Source organism: Notechis scutatus, chromosome 1 (assembly GCF_049901735.1).
Source record: "Notechis scutatus isolate UNSWTSFEM ecotype Mainland chromosome 1, rNotScu1.2, whole genome shotgun sequence".
In the NCBI taxonomy this organism is placed as follows: domain Eukaryota; kingdom Metazoa; phylum Chordata; class Lepidosauria; order Squamata; family Elapidae; genus Notechis; species Notechis scutatus.
This window is the reverse complement of record NC_142009.1, coordinates 179,719,281-179,737,607: the sequence shown is the minus strand read 5'-3', so window position 1 is coordinate 179,737,607 and position 18,327 is coordinate 179,719,281. Positions and strand designations below refer to the sequence as shown.

At 39.4% G+C, this 18,327-nt stretch overlaps 1 protein-coding gene across 1 annotated transcript in view; it reads left to right on the top strand.

Annotated features, from left to right (window-relative positions):
* MFSD6 (major facilitator superfamily domain containing 6) overlaps positions 1 to 18,293 on the top strand; it is a 37,194-nt gene extending 18,901 nt beyond the window's left edge. Inside the window, exons 2-7 of the mRNA XM_026667998.2 lie at positions 56 to 1,665; positions 7,633 to 7,730; positions 10,696 to 10,857; positions 13,219 to 13,317; positions 14,593 to 14,870; positions 16,239 to 18,293. Of these exons, the coding sequence (XP_026523783.1) occupies positions 113 to 1,665; positions 7,633 to 7,730; positions 10,696 to 10,857; positions 13,219 to 13,317; positions 14,593 to 14,870; positions 16,239 to 16,403 (2,355 nt within the window). The 5' untranslated portion in view covers positions 56 to 112 and the 3' untranslated portion in view covers positions 16,404 to 18,293. The remainder of the gene's footprint in view (positions 1 to 55; positions 1,666 to 7,632; positions 7,731 to 10,695; positions 10,858 to 13,218; positions 13,318 to 14,592; positions 14,871 to 16,238) is intronic.
* Positions 18,294 to 18,327: the final 34 nt, after the last annotated feature.

Here is an 18,327-nt window from a genome sequence, read left to right as displayed (position 1 = left end):
CCCCCCAAATATTTAAGTACTATCCTATTAACTGCTGGTTTTTTTGTATCTACAGGCTCCTTGAACTGAAGTCTGGAGAATCACATGTATATCTCATGCTTACGGTGAAATCATGGCGACCAATGATAAAGTAGCCATCTTAACTGATGATGAAGAAGAGCAGAAGAGAAAATATGTGCTTGCTGATCCTTTCAGTGAGATTCCCAAGGAGCAAGACCTCCAAACCCAAAGTGATACTCCTTCAACAGAGACCACTACTATTCCAGACGAAGAGCTTGATTGGCTTGAAAGACACTGCGTGAAAGTGAATAATGATCTCTTGATCTCAAAAGTTTTTTATTTTTTCTTTTATGCTGCTTATGGTTCCTTGTACCCATTGCTTCCTGTATACTACAAACAACTAGGCATGACTCCCAGCCAGAGTGGACTCCTAGTAGGGATTAGATACTTCATTGAATTTTGCAGTGCTCCCTTTTGGGGAGTGGTAGCAGATCGCTTTAAAAAGGGGAAAGTTGTTCTTCTCTTCTCCCTTTTATGCTGGGTGCTGTTTAACTTGGGAATTGGATTTGTTAAACCAGCAACCTTAAGGTGTACAATAAAGAAACCTATCCACGTTCCCCCTACCAATGCCAGTCCCCTTATAACAGCATCCCCGCAAAATATCTCCATTTCTTCTGTCATTCCCACTCTGGGAAGTACGATAACAAAGAGTCGAGGGAAAAGAGATTTGCTGACTTACAACTTGCCAACTCTGAGCTCAGCTTTGTCCACAAATTCTAAAACTACCTTTTCTCCAACTATTCAAAATGGAGCTAGGAAGCGTGCTTTAAAAGAAGAAAAGGGTGCAACTGTTGTCAGCACTCCAAAAGGTATTGTTACTGCGGGTCTGTTGGGAAACACCAGCTACACAACGCCATCACCTACAGTCACCACAAAATCAGCCCCTCCTGCCCATTTTACTCTTTTATATGATCATGAGGAGGTTGAAGCGATCTTCTTGCTCATTCTCCTTGTTGTGATTGTGGGAGAGTTTTTCAGTGCCTCCTCAGTCACTATAGTAGACACTGTGACTCTGCAGTATCTTGGCAAACACCGGGACCATTATGGGCTACAACGAATGTGGGGATCTCTGGGCTGGGGTCTGGCCATGCTGTCAGTGGGCATTGGCATTGACTCTACCCATATTGATGTGCTCATTGAAGGTCAAGGGTGTAAGGCTCCAGACTACAAGAACTATAGGATCGTTTTCATAGTCTTTGGAGTCTTGATGACACTCTCTTTGATTGTGGCCACCCAGTTCAGATTCCGGTATAATCACTACAAGCAAGAGGAAACTCAAAGCACAGAACCGGAGGATTCCCGTGTGGACAGAAACTGCTCTACAGATTCCTCCCATGACACTCAGAGTGATACAAGCCAGTCCCAGTCTTTTAATTTTTGGCACTTGATTAAGCTGCTCTGCAGTATCCAGTATGGCTCAGTTCTGTTTGTGGCATGGTTTATGGGTTTTGGATACGGCTTTGTGTTCACCTTCCTTTATTGGCACCTGCAAGATCTGAATGGCACCACCACACTCTTTGGAGTTTGCTCTGTTTTAAGTCACATCTCTGAACTGACGGCGTATTTCTTCAGCCACAAACTGATTGAGCTGATTGGTCACATCAGGTAAGCAAAAGCTATAAGCATGCAACAGCAATAGGCAATACTGTGTGGGAACCCAGAGGCTTCTTTTTTGCAATTTGCATGTTCTTATACATTAGGATACATAAACATTCTGCTTGGTGTCATACACTGAACAAGTACAGAACAAAGAACTATATTTTCATGTACTGTTCATGTAAGCTAAACAATTATTTCTTACAATAAGTAATGGATCTGCAAAATTAGCCGTTCCAAGAAGTGTAAAACTATAGAGCCATCCTTTATAAATCACTTTCAGTAATTCAGAACAATTTCTGTATTTTATTCTGGCTGTAAACTTTAATTCTCAAAATTTTAATTCCTGTATGTCTCAGATGAGGATGAGATATGGAAAGACTATCTTACCTAATGCTGCTGTACCTAGTAAGTTAATGGAAGACTTCAGTATCTTATCCATTACAGTTCAAGTAAAATATCACTTTTTAAATTTGTGCCGTAGTAATAGCAATAGTACTTAGTCTTATATACCGCTTTACAGTGCTTTGCAGCCCTCTTTAAGCGGTTTACAGAGTCAGCATATTGCCCCCCCAAATCTGGGTCCTAATTATCTATTTTAAGAATGAGTTGTTTATTAAAGTAAACTCCTTCATTTTCTGTAAATCTAAGGCAGTGTACATAATGTTCCTCCTATTTTCCCTCATAACAACTCTGTGAGGTGGGTTGGGCTAAGAAGTTAGATTTCTATGCCCAAGAGAAAACTATAACTCATGGTCAACCAGATTCTAGGTCAGCACCCTTGGGCGTTCCATTTCTTCTCCTAATCATGCTGATTCAGCCATGCAGGGAGTGATCTAGTAGTTAACCCCCTGAACTGGTGTTTCAGTTCATGGTGTTTCAGTTGGAATAGGTTTCTTTCAGGGGCTGGATCATTACTCAAGCTGCTTCAAATCAAAATTGAACTGTTTCTTTTTACACCCCCCTCCCCCATTCTAATAACATTTGATCTTGGTAAGTCTTAATGATAACTGTAAGTATGTATGTTTGAAACTACTTTAAGAATATATCTCAAAATAGAGAGGTTGTGAAAGGCACAGTTATTGGATGACATAACCTGAGTGCTACTGGATAAAGTTGTTCAAAATAGGATAATTTGAACCTGGTCATTTGTGCCTCAAGTGAGAACTCTAGGTTGATTTGTTCAATGAACCATTGCTTTGTTTACTTGTCATTTGGTCTTCACATTTAATTTTACTCCCATTTTTTCACTGCACTCTTTGACTTATAGCAATGAGGCTTGCAGATCCTTTGCATTTTTGGCTATCACGGTAGTGTCATCAGCATAGCATATATTATTGATGCTTTTCTTCCCTTTTTAAAATTATGCTTATCTTCTTCCAGTCTAATTTCCCTTAATATATATTGAGCCATATAAATTGAATAAATAAGGGAAGCATATACAATCTTGTTATACTCCTTTGCCAGCCTGGAGCCAATCTGTTTCACCATGTTCTGTCCATACTGTAGTTTTTTTACTTGTATATGTGTTTCTCATGAGGAGAATGAGATGTTCTGGGATTCCCATTTTTCTGATCACTTTCTATATCTTGATATGATTGACACAAAGACCTTTTTATAATCAACGACATACATATTCTATTTTATTGGTTTTTCTCAATTATCCAGTGTGCATCTGCAATAATGTCTTGTGTTCCTGAGTCTTTTCTAAAACCTGAACATATGACATCTCTTTTTCCATGTAGCAATAGCACTTAGACTTCACAGTGCTTCACAGCCCTCTCTAAGCAGTTTACAGTCACCATATTGCCCCCAACAATCTGGGTTCTTGTTTTACCCACCTTGTAGCTTTACTGTACCCATCCACCCACCCTGTAGCTAATGTGTGTTGGATTGTCCATTTTGCTAACATATGAAATTATGGATTTCACTATTGTATAATAGTTTACAGATTCTATTAAATCTCCTTGGTATTAGAACATCAATTGACTTCTTCAACTCGGTTGGCCACCATTATTCTCTAGTTTTACTGAATTTCGTTTGATTAGAACCTTGACTGACTCTTGTCATATTTCAGTGGTTCAGTTCCTGTAGCCTTCCAACTTAGTAATGACCAGAGTGCTGCTCTAACTTCATCTTCTAGTATTAGCGGTTCTAATAAGTAAGAAAATACTTTCTAAGCCTAAGGTATCTTAAATGTTGACATTTTTACTGTGCAGTGTTTCAGTAGCCTTCCAAATTTCTTTGATTTCCTTTGAATCAGTTAATGACTATCCATTGGTGTCCTTTAGCACAGGGGTCCCCAACCGCCGGGCCGCGGACCGGTACCGGGCCGCGGAACAAGCCTTACCGGGCCGCTGGTTGCTGGGCGCCGCCATCTTTTTTTGGTAAAAAAAGCAATTTTTCATCAAAAAAGATGGCGGCGCCAGCGCTTCCGGTGAGCTTTTTCGGGTAGAAAGCCATTTCTACCGAAAAGCTCACGCAAAGCGCCGCCATTTTTTTTGACGAAAAATTGCTTCCGTGACATCACCGGAAGTGATTTTTCGTAAAAAAATGGCGGCGCCCAGCTGACGCCGGAACCGGGCCGTGGCGCCCAGCTGACGCCGGAACCGGGCCGCGGCGTCGAAAAGGTTGGGGATCCCTGCTTTAGCACATCAGTTCGAGATTGGAGCAGATGTTGTAATACTACTTCTTGTTACTTCTAACAGCTTTCAGAATCTCTGTTAAGTTCTTTTCTGGGTTATTTTGTCCTTCTTAGTTTTAGCTTCTCTTCTCAGCAATTTCCATAGTTTGTTCTGACATCCAGTTTGCTTTCTTCTCTTGATCGTCTCTTTTCACATTAATCCTTCCTCTGGTTCTTTATCAGCGAGGCTTAGGATTTCATCATGATTCCTGATCATGGTGGGTATATATTCAAGATCATATTGTGGAAATCTCCTCCGCCTCCTCCATCACCACCAATATGCAGAGGAGCAGTTCATAATTTATTCCACAATCAGCACCTGGCCATGTCTTTGATGCTATAATTGAGCTATTCCAGCTTTTAGCAATAATATACAGCAGCCTGTCCTATTGTTTCTTTTATTTTTTATTTTTCTTATATGTATCCATGTATTCATAACTATGTTTTTACTTATACCTATTATCTTGTAAGCAATTGACAAAAATAAATAAATAGGAGTTTAAAAAGGCCTTGAAAATAATTTAAGATAATAAGAGGTGATAAAATATCAAAGTATACTGTATATGGCAAAGCAAAGTAGAAAAGCCTAGAGTTATACCAAATTGATTGTGGTTGCTAAATTGTGAGTTATATGGAATTAGCCAGAGGGAATTATATGGAAGTATGAATTGGTAAGAAGTGCAGTGATAAGCTGCAGAAGAGAAAAAGAAAACCTTCTGATGCCTTGAAAGAGAAGCAGGGAGCTGATGGAAAGGGCCTTCCTTGGAGTCTGAGAAAGTGTAGAATTTGTGTTCTATTCCATCATGATTTTGGAATTATGTTGTAGTGTGTAGAATTTTTTCTCTTTCTAACAATTCTTTTTTAACTCTTTTAATTTATGTGTGTTGTATTTCAAATAGTTTTATGGGAATGCTATTTCCTACTCATGTTGCACACTTCACAGTTTCCACTGAATGCATTTAATTTATTTGTGACTGTCACTGTGGTTAGCACTTTCATTCATGTTCATTCACCTGCTTGGTCAGCATTCTTTATTTTTTCCTTCCCAAAATACTTTAACCCTTTCTACTTTTCTTAAATATAATAGTTGTTGATCATTGTAGGAGCTACATTAGTGTATGGTGTCAAAAATTAAAAGGAATCTGGTAATACCTTTTGAGTTTTTATTAAAATGCGTATGTTTCACGGGCTGCAGTCCGCTTTCAGAAGTACTGAGTGGTTAAACTGATGTGGGATAGAACCAGCTTGGTCTAGTTAAGGCACTAGGCTGGAAAGCAGGAACTGTGAGTTCAAGTCCTGCCTTAGCCATGACAGCCAGCTAGATAACTTTGGGCCAGTTACTCTCTCTCAGCCAGCCCAACTCACAGAATTGTTGCTGTGGGGAAAAGGTGGAAGAACAAAATTGTTGCTGAGGAAGAAGGTATATTGGATACTTTCACTGCCTTGAACTATTTGTAAATATAATAAAGGCGGGATACCAATAAATAAATAAGTAGGCTTCCCACCTCACCGTGCCAGGAGGCTTAGATCATCTTCCTGGCACTCCGCTTAATGATTTGCGTGTCGCTTAATTGCAACTGAGAGAACCAAGATTGTGATCATTGAATGAAATGATTATGTAGCGTCTTGTTTAACGGACTCTCACTCAATGACCAAGATTCCAGACCCAATTGTGGTTATAAGTGGAAGACTCCCTACTGTATATCCAGTTTCAGCAAAATAAATATTTATAATTATGAACATATTTTGGAATTCAGACATTCAGAGAGACATTAAATATGCCAGTGAATCCATATGGGCTCTGTTAATATTGAAATGTATTTGTTTCCAATATTATGCATTTAGAAAGACAGCTTATTCTAATAAAGGCATGACATATTTACAATAAATATCCTCTTTTTTGCCAGTTACATTTTTTATTATTACTATTTACTTTGTATAGTTTTACATTAAATATAAGCCAAGAAATATTTTTGGTAATTTGTTGAATATTCTTACCACTGTATTTATACCTAGTACTTGAGACTCAATAAAGTATAGCATATGATTTATATTTATTCTTTTTTTTAAAAAAAGAAACCCACTGGTTTCTCTGCAGTAGTACTCAGAATGAACAGCAGGAAAGCTTAACATTTCAATGCCAATAAATATTTAAAGCAATCAGCATATATATGCTTACTAATATATTATAAAAGATAATAAACATAATAAAATGCTATAAAAGAAATGTGCAACTGCTATTGTGCATAACATTTTCACTGAAAATACAGGTAGACATTGACTTAGGACCACAATTGAGCCCAAAGTGTATGTTAAGTGGGAAATTTGGCAAGTGAGTTTCACCCCATTTTATGACTTTTCTCATCACATTTGTTAACTGAATCATTGGAGTTGATAAATTAGTAAATACAGTTGTTAAATGAATCTGGCTTCCCCATTGACTTTGCTGGTCAGAAGGTCGCAAAGGGGGATCACATGACCCCGTCACTCTGCAACCGTCATAAATGTGAGTCAGTTGTCAAGCAGCTGAATATAAATCACATGACCATGGAGATGCTGCAACAGCCGTAAGTGTGAAAAACGGTCTTAAGTCAGTGCTCCTGTAACTTTGAATGGTCCCAAAATGAATTGTAAGTTGAGGACTACCTGTAGATTGAACGGTAAGTGGGATTCTGCAATGAAATGTTGCAGTGTCATTTCTCACTCCTTGTCATTCCTTGCTGTACCACCCTACTTGTCCATTTCCCCCATCAACAAACAATACTCTTCGGTGTCTGTTGATTGTGTGTGTGTGTGTGTGTGTGTGCGTGCGTCCACACACACACACACACTGGTGTGCTTGCGTGCACACACCTTTGACTCAGTTTTTGTTTCTTGGTGACTGGACTACACCCTTCAGCTTCTCTCACCTCTAGCAAACTTTCCTAGAGCTGAGAGAAAGTGACTGAAAGTCTCTCAGCTGGCTTTGTGCCTAGGGCAAGCCTCGAACGAATAGTCTTCTAGTTTCTAGCCTGGACCCTTAACCACCATTCCAACTGGTTCTATGTGTTGAGTAGAATGGGCAAAATGTGTCCAATTTAAATAGTTTGGCCGCTACTATCTCTGTGCATTTTCCCTCTGCATTTTAAGAGGGTCTGTGAACAACTTGGTGTCCAGTCCTGGATATATTTTTAAATCTTCATTTTTTGTGAAGCTCAAGTAGATCAGATTGAAAGCAATACAGAGAATTTGTGGGTAAGAATATTAAAACACATCAGAAGTAATCAGTGATCTCTCCTCTTATTTACTTGCAGAGTCCTGTATATCGGTCTTGCCTGCAATACAGCTCGTTATATTTATATCTCTTATCTAGAAAATGCTTGGACTGTTCTGCCTATGGAAGTCCTTCAAGGTAAGAAAACAGGGTGCTTCTGTGTCTGAATTCTACGATTCAGGTTCCTACAAGTAATGCCTGCTGAGCCATAACTAAGCATATAGTAAATCCACCTGGGCTTCAGCTTTCGTCAGGAACTCTAATCCAAAGGGATCCTTTTTGTACAATTCTATTATGGCAGGTGGAGCAAAAAAGGTGAATGACAGAAAGTGATTTCTACAGTTGGCGGACATAATATTCTGCCATGTGATCTAAGCCAACAACGCACCCTTTCAGACAAGGGATTCCTGATGAAACTTGCAGCAGATAAGGCTTAGTTGCTAGCAGGGCTGTACCTAGAAGGTATTAATTTCTTAAGCCTGTTAATATCGTATTACCTGTGTAATTGTAAAGGAAAATATTGTTTTTTTAAAATTAACTATGCATTCAGGCAGAACCAGTTTTGTTCTGTTTTGGTTAGCATTAGTCATTTTCTGCGACTGAGGTGAAAGTTAAAGGCCAAATAGCTGATAATGGATTTGGGGCAGGGAAGAGGTGGAAATTTCTGAGATCCAGACAAGACTTGTTGAGATGTGTCCTGTGCTCTATGAATTAATGCATCTGATTAGAAGGGAGGCAATGGAAACAGAAGCTTCCAAGTCCAAGAAAATGTTGCTAACTGAGGAACAATCAGGTCCACCAAAAAGCCCCCAAAATTGGCCCATCCAGTAGAAGATTAGAATAGCTATGCTCATAAGGCATTTTCATCCATGAAACTTAAAATACCTTTAGTCTTTTCCCTCACTCGGGTTAACATTCTTCCATCACTTAAGGTCAGGGGTGTCAAACGGGTGGGATTCAAATTTTTTAACAACTGGTTCTGTGGGTGTGGCTTAGTTGGTAGGTGTGGCTTGGTGGTCATGTGACTGGGTGGACATGGCTTGGTGGTCATGTGACTGGCTGGGCATGACCAACTCAACATCACTCACATCGAGGCACCCATCTCCTCGCCTGGCCTCTCGTGACTGTGGGGATGCTGCAACAGTTGTAAGTGTGAAAAATGGTCATAAGTCACTTTTTTCAATGGTCACTCCACACAAGCAAAGTACCAGCAAAGGAGGGGAAAAAAACTCCAGAGAAGTTCCAGAGACAGGAAGTCTAGTCCTGCCAAGAATGTAATAAGGGTTAACGGAGGCAGGTTCTGTAAGCAACACCAGAATGTTTCCTTCCTGCCTTCCTTACAGGATTAGGCCAGTAATTTCTTCTAACAACCGGTTCTCCGAACTGCTTAGAATGTTAACAACTGGTTCTAGCGAATAGGTGCGAACTGGTAGAATCCCACCCCTGGTGTCAAACTTGCGGCCCGTGGGCCGGATGCGTCACCTGCTGGCCATGCCCACACTTGGTTTAGTGAAGGGGGAAAAAGTCCCGATATGTCATGTGATGATGCCATGACAACACGAGTTTGACACCCCTGACTTAGGCTAACATTCTAACTATGAATAGAATATTTTTATTTACTATTAGATTTATATTCTGACTTCGTTTGTACAACTCAAGGCAGCCTATAGTATAATGTTCCCACCTCCTATTTTTCCCCACAGCTATCACTTTTTAAAGTGGATTTAAAGTGGTGTGATAGGCCACAAAGGGGAAGTGGTGTGGTGGACTACATAAAATGATAGTTTCCCAGGAAGGAAGGAACATATTCCACTGCAGATAGGGGTTAGACAGGGGAGAACACAGCCTGGAGCTGAATCACAGGAGGAAGAGATTTAGAATAGCCACTCCCTAGAAACTCCCAGAGTATATATCAGTTAGTGTTAGAGTAGTATAGATTTAGTTTGACAAGATTCTATCTGGCTTGAGCAAAGAGCTGAACTTTTGCCTCAATTGTTCTATGTTGTTCTTGGGCTGGGCCTGACAAGAGTGAGATTGACTGGCCCAAAATCACACCTTTTGTGGCTAGAGGAAGACTAGAACTGAAGTCTCTCAGCTTCTACTCTAACAGCTTAACAATTACATAAAACTGATTCTCCAATATTCATAACGTTATTTGTAGTACTATTTAATATTTGTAGTATTAGCAAGTATATGACTGAAAGAATGAAGATTGCAGGAACCCTAGATCAGTGATGGCTAACCTTTTCTGCACCAAAGTGCATGCATGCGCACCCCCAAAATGCAATAGATGCGCACCCATGCATGCGCCTTACCCCAGGCCACATGCATGGGCAACCCTCCCACACGTGCGCCCCATCCCACATGCGTGCACGACCCCCTTGCGCGCCCAGAGATCTGAAGACTGGCTGGTGGGAGGCAATGCACGTGCATGTGCACCAGAGCTGAGCTGGGGCGACGTCTCGCATGCCCAGAGAGAGGGCTCTGTGTGCTACCTCTGGCATGCATGCCATAGGTTCACCATCACGGCCATAGATATTCAGCAATATTGCTTGGAATTTGAACTTGTTACTTTTCGAAATTTGTTTTTGCTATTTTCTTAGAAAATTATTTATTTTGTTTCTACAAAATAAGAAAATCTTCTAGATTAGTTGCAAGATGTATTTTACTAAAAGTTATATTAAGTACTCTAACAAGAGTATGGAAGTTTTATTTAATTTAAATGTGAGTCTTTGCAGGCAAATTAATTGACCAGCCAAATTTATTTTCATGGGTTTTTTAAAATAAAAATATATCTCACTGAGTTTGCACATCTGTAATTTAAAAATAAAGGGAAAATAAAGAAACTCTTTACAATTTCCCCAGATACGATGCTGATGAAGAAAGTGACAGATGGTAGATGTATGAATGTGTTCTGGCACTCTTTACCACCAGCCTCATTCAGTTTTATAGCTCTTGTAGAGTACACAGGGTTCAAAGTGCAGCTGCACCCTAAAATGGCCACACACTCTTGCCATGATCTGTATTTGTTGTATAACTCCCAACACTCCTGCAGAACAACCATCTTTAGAATACGTGGTGTTCATGTTTCTCTTCTTTGTAGGTGTAACCCATGCAGCCATCTGGGCAGCTTGCATTTCTTATCTAAGCGCTGCGGTGCCTCTGGAACTGAGGACATCAGCCCAAGGGATCTTGCAGGGTCTTCACCTTGGCCTGGGCAGAGGATGTGGAGCAATGATTGGTGGAGTGTTGGTCAATTATTTTGGTAAGGGAAACCTGGGCATTTATATGACTTTCAACTGTTTGAAGAGAGCCTTTTCCTCAACTGTTACGGAAATTGAAGAACTGTGGTAGCAGTCAGAAGTGCTACCAGACTCCTGGTTTGGCTTTCCTCAACCAGATGCTGTGTAGTTGTCTTGGGGTCTATGACAATTCGCCATGGCCAACTCCCAATGGCCAACTCACTGCAGGACAACTTGCCATGGCCATCTCGCCACAGGAAAACTCGCTGCAGGACAAGAGTTGCACTAACATCAGAGAAAATGGTGGAATAGAATCATTAAAGAAAAGATGCAAAAGAATGGATAGAATGAAATGTGAACGGCAAAAATTAAAATATTTTTATTTTATTTTAAATAATTAAATAGAATTGTTAAATTGACCCGTGGCGAGTTGGCCATGATGAGTTTGCTATGGCGAGTTGGCTGTGGTAAGTTGTCCCATTCCTGTTGTCTTGGACTGTAGCTCTCACTGTTGCAGGCAACCAGTCAATTTGAATACTTTCCTTTGTTAGGCTGTCATATATGCATGCGCGCACGCAAACACATGCAAAATGAACAGAAAGGGAAAAGTCACACTGGGAGAATGCAGCCTATATCAATCAGCAAATATCAATAATTCAACTTTCTTGCGGTAGTTCTAGAGACATTTCTACAAGTCCTCCAAACTTCATCTCAAAGGGACTTTGCTCATCATCTTCTAGGAAATAGAAGATGTTGCTGAGGAAGATGGTATCTCATTCTTAGCCCATAACCAAAGCCAACTAATTGTGAGATTTTCAATATAAGTAGGGATTTTCATTTTCTCTCAGCACAAACCCTGCTATTTGCATGATAGATGGTGCTCTTGCAATGACCGTGGTGATTTAGCAGCTGGGCAGGCTGGCTTCTTTGGGATGCAGCCTCCTCTCTGGTAATTATTGCTATTATTAGATTTGTACATGGCCCAAAGTTGCTCTATAAGAAAGATGGGAGGTTTCTAAATGTGATATATAAACTAATAATTAATAGATCTTGAGAGAGAGAGTGAGAGAGAGAGATTGTTCTGATAAACACATAGAGAGATTTGCAAACTGTACTAGGAAGTTTTGAAGCAGATAAATTAGTGGCACAGGAAAGGTGCATAGATTTTGAAATGAAGTGAAACAATGGTCTCTTCTTCAGAGTTTGCAGCAGATAATATGTGATCTTGTTCGAAGGAAATGGGAAAACATTTCAAGTGTAAATATCCAATGACTACCAAACTTTTAGCATTAAAATCTTTTTTAAAAAATACACACTCCTACTGGGAACACCTTTTTTCACACTTTCCAGTTCCAGTTATAGGCTGAAATGGACAAATGTGCACATTTATAATGAAACCTGAGGCCCCTAAAGAGTCCTTAAAGAACAATAACTATTAAAAAGCCTCTCGTACGGTAGTGTAAATAAAACCTATAATAATTACATTGTGTAATTTCCTTAATGTAAGGTCATAGCTGTTCAGCAATTGTTAATGAAAAGTATCCATAAATGTAGATAGCTTTCTCTGGCTTTTTAAAAAAAATGGCATCCATTTTTGTCTGTTTAACTAAAATACGGTTCCGCTTGTCTCTTTGATCTCACCGTCCATGACCCTTCAAGTTATCTTCTGCCTTTTGAGGGAGAATAAACAAAATGGTGCAGTGATCCACTACTTGGGGCAGCTGCTTCCTTGGAGCATGAATGTTATTCTCTCCTACACTTTTGCAGGGGAGAAAGTTTCATTTAAATGAGGATAGGGCTTTGTTTGTTTGTCTTTGTGCCACTGAGTCAATTTTGACTCCCGGCAATTGCCCATTATTCTTGGCAAGGTTTTTCAGAAGTGATTTCCCTTGCCTTCTTCCCTGGGCTGAGAGAGAGTAACCTGGCCAAGGTCATTTGCTGGCTTTGTGCCTAAAGTTAGAACTACGGTTATACTCTCCTGATTTCTAGCCTGGTGTTTTAACCACCACACCAAATGGGCTCATTTATTTACTGAAGCATGAGTAGGGCATGTTTTAGTAAATACATGCCTACCTTGTCAAGTTTTAGTAAATACATGCCTACCTTGTCAATTGCTCTCATGCAACAAAATAGCAATAGCACTTAGACTTTTGTATATACCACTTCACAGTGCTTTACTGCTCTCTTTAAGCGGTTTACAGAGTCAGCCTATTGCCCCCAAAAATCTGGATCCTCATTTTACCCATCTCAGAAAGATAGAAGGCTGAGGCAACCTTGAACCAGTGAGAATTGAACTGCTGTCGGCAGAATTAGCCTGGAATACTGCATTCTAATCACTGTGCCACCAGAATCAGACCTTATTCTGTGTGCTTTTTCCTCTACAGGAGCAGCCTCAACATTCAGAGGGATAGGAATGGCTTTTCTTGTTATCCTCTTGCTTTTTGCTTTGATTCAGTGGGTGGCAGTTCAGGATGAGAAAGAAGGTAAAATGCTTATTCCCTTAGGTATATAACCTTACCTAACTGGTTTTCTCCTTTGGGTTATTTTTAGTTTGCATTATCCTGAAGTCATTTTTGTTTTTTGTTTTTAATTGCTGTCTCTAACCAATTAGCCTGAGTGATGACTTTTTATGACTTTGGATTGGATTCATTCTTATTCATGTGACATATTGTGTTGTTTACCACTTAGCTTTATTTACTGCAGCCCTACCAGATCTGAACTCCAACAATTCAAATAGCTTCTAGATAATGGCAGCAAGCCTAAGCAGAATACTGTGTTGCCATCTCATGAGCATCGGTAGTTTTGCAATCCTGTTATAGTATGCCTATACAGTAGATTGGGTTACTGGATTTTTTTTCCCCCTTCACAATGTCAGATTGAAGCAAGAGTAAACCTGATTTGTGTTCTTGATATAATGCAGATTGATTTAAAAGTATTGAAAGGACATGCACATAGGCCTATAACATTGATGTCTTTGGGAAAACAATACCAGGGGGAAAAAATGGTAAAATCCAGTGTCTATAGAAAATGGTTTCTGCTAGTGAAACAATTCCTCCATGTCCTCATCCTGTAAATCTGTAATTTTCATCATGCAGATCCATCTGGAGGTTGTCTCTGGAGTTTTTCTGTCTGTATAGAAGGATGTAGAATGGGGAGAAATGTAGAATGACTCACCTATAAGCTAAAAAAGTTGCTAAAAATAAGCTTGCCTCTATTACTGTACTTCTTTGTATAATAATTCAAGTCCGTTTTAAAAATTGGTTTTGTGAATGCTCAGGTAATTGAAATAAAAGAGATGCTTTGATACCTTTCTCTGAACTGCATCTTAGAAGAATTAGATGACCTAAAGTTACATGAGATGTTTGAAAACTTGGCTTCATTTGCCCGGCCGCGTACTATTTTATTTGAAAATAAGACTGGAAGTTAAACATTATTGATAATTGTTTTATACAGTGCTTGTTTTTTCTTCTTGCAAACAAAAAGAGCTATATTGCAAATGGATTGAGAGAAGACTCTGTACCTCTTTTGTATTATATTGGGTGTGAAGTATTTTTCCCCAGTACAGTAGCTAGCAGTCAGTAAGTGCTAATTTCATAATTGAGGAAATGGAGCTTGTTATCAAAATCTGGGAATGGATTCTTACTACAGCCAGAGAGAAGCTAGGATCAGAATGCTGGATTCAGAAAAGTGCTTGCACTTAACTCTTAGATGGTGAGTTCTCTTGAAGTGAACAACTTGTCTGTTGTTTGAAATTTTAGAAAAGACCATGTTGGCCGAAAGGATCCCAGTGCCTTCAAGTCCGGTGCCCATTGCCACAATTGATCTGGTACAACAGACTGAAGATATCATGCCTCGCCCGTTGCCCAAGCTTCCTGCCAAAAAGACCAAGCATCAAGAAGAGCAGGAAGATGTACACAAGCCTGCCTGGGGTGTCAGTTCTTCACCCTGGGTTACTTTAGCCTATGTTCTTTATCAGATAAAAGAGATGGTTCAGCTCTCCAAAACCAATCAGGCACTCGAAAACCAGCCTTTGCAGGTAACCAGGGCTTGGGTGCATGAAAGGTATTTTCCAGGCAAAAAGTTGCACACACCTGCTACTCAAGGCTTTCCTATTCTAAAACAGAAGCTCCCAAAATACAGTATTAGTACATAACATTCTTCACATATTAAATCTTTGTGCTATTAAAACAGTAACAGAGGTTACAAAAATGTAACATGGATTTTGCTTGGGCAAGGCAGTTAGACATGGGTGAGCTCTGTGCCTTGCATTGGATGGATTCAGTATTGTCATTTCATAGGAAGAAAAAAAAAATAGAGTTCATTTGTCGTGTAACTTGGGATTTGGAAAAGGATTCAGAGTGTGGTTGGAGAAAAGGAGCAGCTAGCAAACTAGAGGATCTCTTGGGCCTGTGTGACAGGCACAAAATCTATTGGGATATTTTTAATGGAGAGATGTATGATAGTGACAATGCTTAATCTTACAATACATATTTAGTCAAACCTTCTCAGACTGCAGAATCTATTAGCTTTTTTAAAAAAATAATAATAATCCTAGAACTCTTGATCAAGAGGCAAAGCTGAACTTTTTCATTGGGTGCCAAGGAGCACCTCTTAAAAATATCAAGGAAGACAAGGCTGTTGACATTAATATTTTTGCATAGTCAATCCGCTATTGTCTCAGACCTACAGAGGTACTGTGTAGTGTCTCATCCCATGCCTTGGGTTGGTTGTGCAAGAGAAACAGTTTGGCAGCACCTCATCTAGCAAAGCCATCTATACACACGAGGTTGCTTTCTTATATCAGTTAACCATTCTGTGGTTCATCCACAGAATATAACATTAATCTTGTTATTTAGTATATTCATTTGCACAGCTGGAGAAGAATGTTTTACAATACATTTTTAGGTTAGCAAAAAATGTACCTATGTCTTTTTTGTCCTACCCCTTTTGTGATTATTGGGAAAGATAATTTACTTGTCTGCTGAAATATTCATAGTTCTGTTCCCCAAATAGCACACTGCCGACATTCCAATAGAAAGTACTACGTAGAAAGTCTATGAGGAAAATATGTCCAAGTGCATAGAGAGAAGCTATGAGGAACGTTCTTTCTTACCTACACAGAATTATTATTTGTCTTAAAATACACTAAGTTTTTTTTCTACATGCTTCTTGGGGAAAAGCAGTTAGGAAAATATAGGACAGGTAAGTTTATCTGATCTGTTCCCTGCGTATGATGGCTTTTGCTCTTGCCTGGCTGCTTGTGCCCTGTGCTGTGAATATGATTTTGTGATCCTTGTTAAGACAAAGCTCCCTTGGCTTATCAGGAATGACAGTCTCTGTGTATTTTCTGAACAAATCCACACAGCTGGATGTTAACTTGTGGTTTTCCCTTCCTCTTCCCTAGAATGCCAGCAGTAACCATGACTCCACACCAGATAATCCTCTGGATCAAAGACCTGATGATGGTTCAATGGTGGAACCTTCAATACCTACAGCTACCCTTGAAAACCACCCCAGCTTGGTTCCTTCAGAAAGCAGAGCTAAGTCTCCTGAGAGGAGGCATGAATAGGACTTTTCTTGAATCCAGCTCGTGGCACTGAAGACTGCTCTAGGCAATCAGAAAAAGACTGACGTGGGAGTTTGAGAACTCACTGCTCTTCCTCTTGGCAATAGTAACCTGATACAGCCAAAGCTTTTAAAATATTTAATGCCTTTTCTGGGACAAAACCTGAGGCCTGTTACAGGGACAATTTGGAAGGCTAAGCAAAAGTGGCCAGGTTAATACGTAGCAAAGGAGCACGCTATTTCATCTGAAGTTGTTTTTCCCCCCCACCTGAATGGAAGTGTTGTAAACAAACACATCTGATTGTCTTCATAATTTTCTGGATTGTAATTAATTCTCACAGACAAAAACTCCCGCCATTCAGCTCCATTTCCTCTTGCTTAATGCACTTGAACAATTTAATTCAATATTAGGGAAAGGGAAGACAAGATCTCATAGCAGTTTTTCTTAGACAGTGATTATTTATTATGGGGTGCAGGCTTCCCTAGAGCAGTTCTGCAACCTACTGAAACTTCAGAGAAAATACAATAGTTAAATATGGAAATGAAGGAAGGAGCCACATAGAATTCTGTCTTTTGTAAAGACTTCTCAGAGATGCTGGAGAACTTTTGGCTGGAAAAGTTCTACATGAAATATCTGCTGAAGCCTTCCTAACCAGACAAGCAGCATTTATGTTGCTATGGCCAGGCCAGAGTGCATTGGCATTTTAGAAAGAACCAGTACAAGAAAATGTGGTTGTCCCTAACCCTGCAAGAACAGGATGTGGGTTGAGATGTGTGGTGTTGAGTTTGAAGGCCTGAACTGTGATGGTACAGTTGGAAGATACTAATGATTTTATATAGGATGAATTTGTCCTAATCACCGAAGAGGGATTGTCCTACAGAAGCAGTCTATGTGGATTCTTTTTTGCCTCTCTGATGTATGTGATAGGGAAACATGACTCCTTCACCACAGGCAGATCTGAGAAGTTCCTACTTGTGTTACACAATAACAACAAAGAGTCAGAAATGTCTAGCTTTATTAGATTTTTAGGAGTGGTGATGTTGATACAACTTCCCTAACCAAGGTCTGCAGTCTGTTCTGAAAACTGGTAATGAGAGGATCCTCAGCAGCAGGCATATATATCATCTGCTTCTTGAGTTTTCTTAGCCAGGCCGATATAGTTTATTTTACGATAGAATGTGTTTATTTAATAGGAAAGGGAATAAAACTTTATAGAATATATTTAAAGTGCCTGTGGATTGGGAAGGGGTATAAATCCTAATTATTATATAGGAAAGGAAGACATAGTTAATATAAAAGCAGCTGGAAGAAGAGATAAATGGATAGAGCATATTGATCATGTTGTCGTAGCACTACTTGTCAAGACATTGACAGATTCGGATTCAACATTTCACATTTCACAGAATTGAACCCAGTTCCCGTACATTCTTTGTTATTATAGCTAAGGGGAAACGTCAGAATCAATTTCATAGCGCTTAGGCTTCAAGCATATACTGTATGTCAAATTTAGCCTTCCATTAGAGGAGTCCCATTCATGTGTAGTTTTGCCCAGTTGTCTTTTGACTTCTGGCAGCCAGTGGGATGCCATTTATGCCCCAGGGGCTGGTGTGGCTCATAGAATTAAATTTCAGATAAACTTGATTTTGAATGCAGAATATAGAATACCTTAAGATAGATGTTAAGGGTGTTTTCCTTACATAAGCCTTAAGGGACTGTACAGACTATAATCTGTACCTGGGACCAAATATTGGCAAGTAGTTATTAGCTATTTTTTGCACTTCAACTTAAATGTACTGTAAATTTCTCTTGACTTGTTTAAGTGACCTTTAAAAATAAAATCAGAATTCTATTTATTATATGTTTGTATTGCAGAAGGAAGGAAGGAAATGATTTTTTTAAAAAAAAAAAAAAACAAAGTAAACTGAAA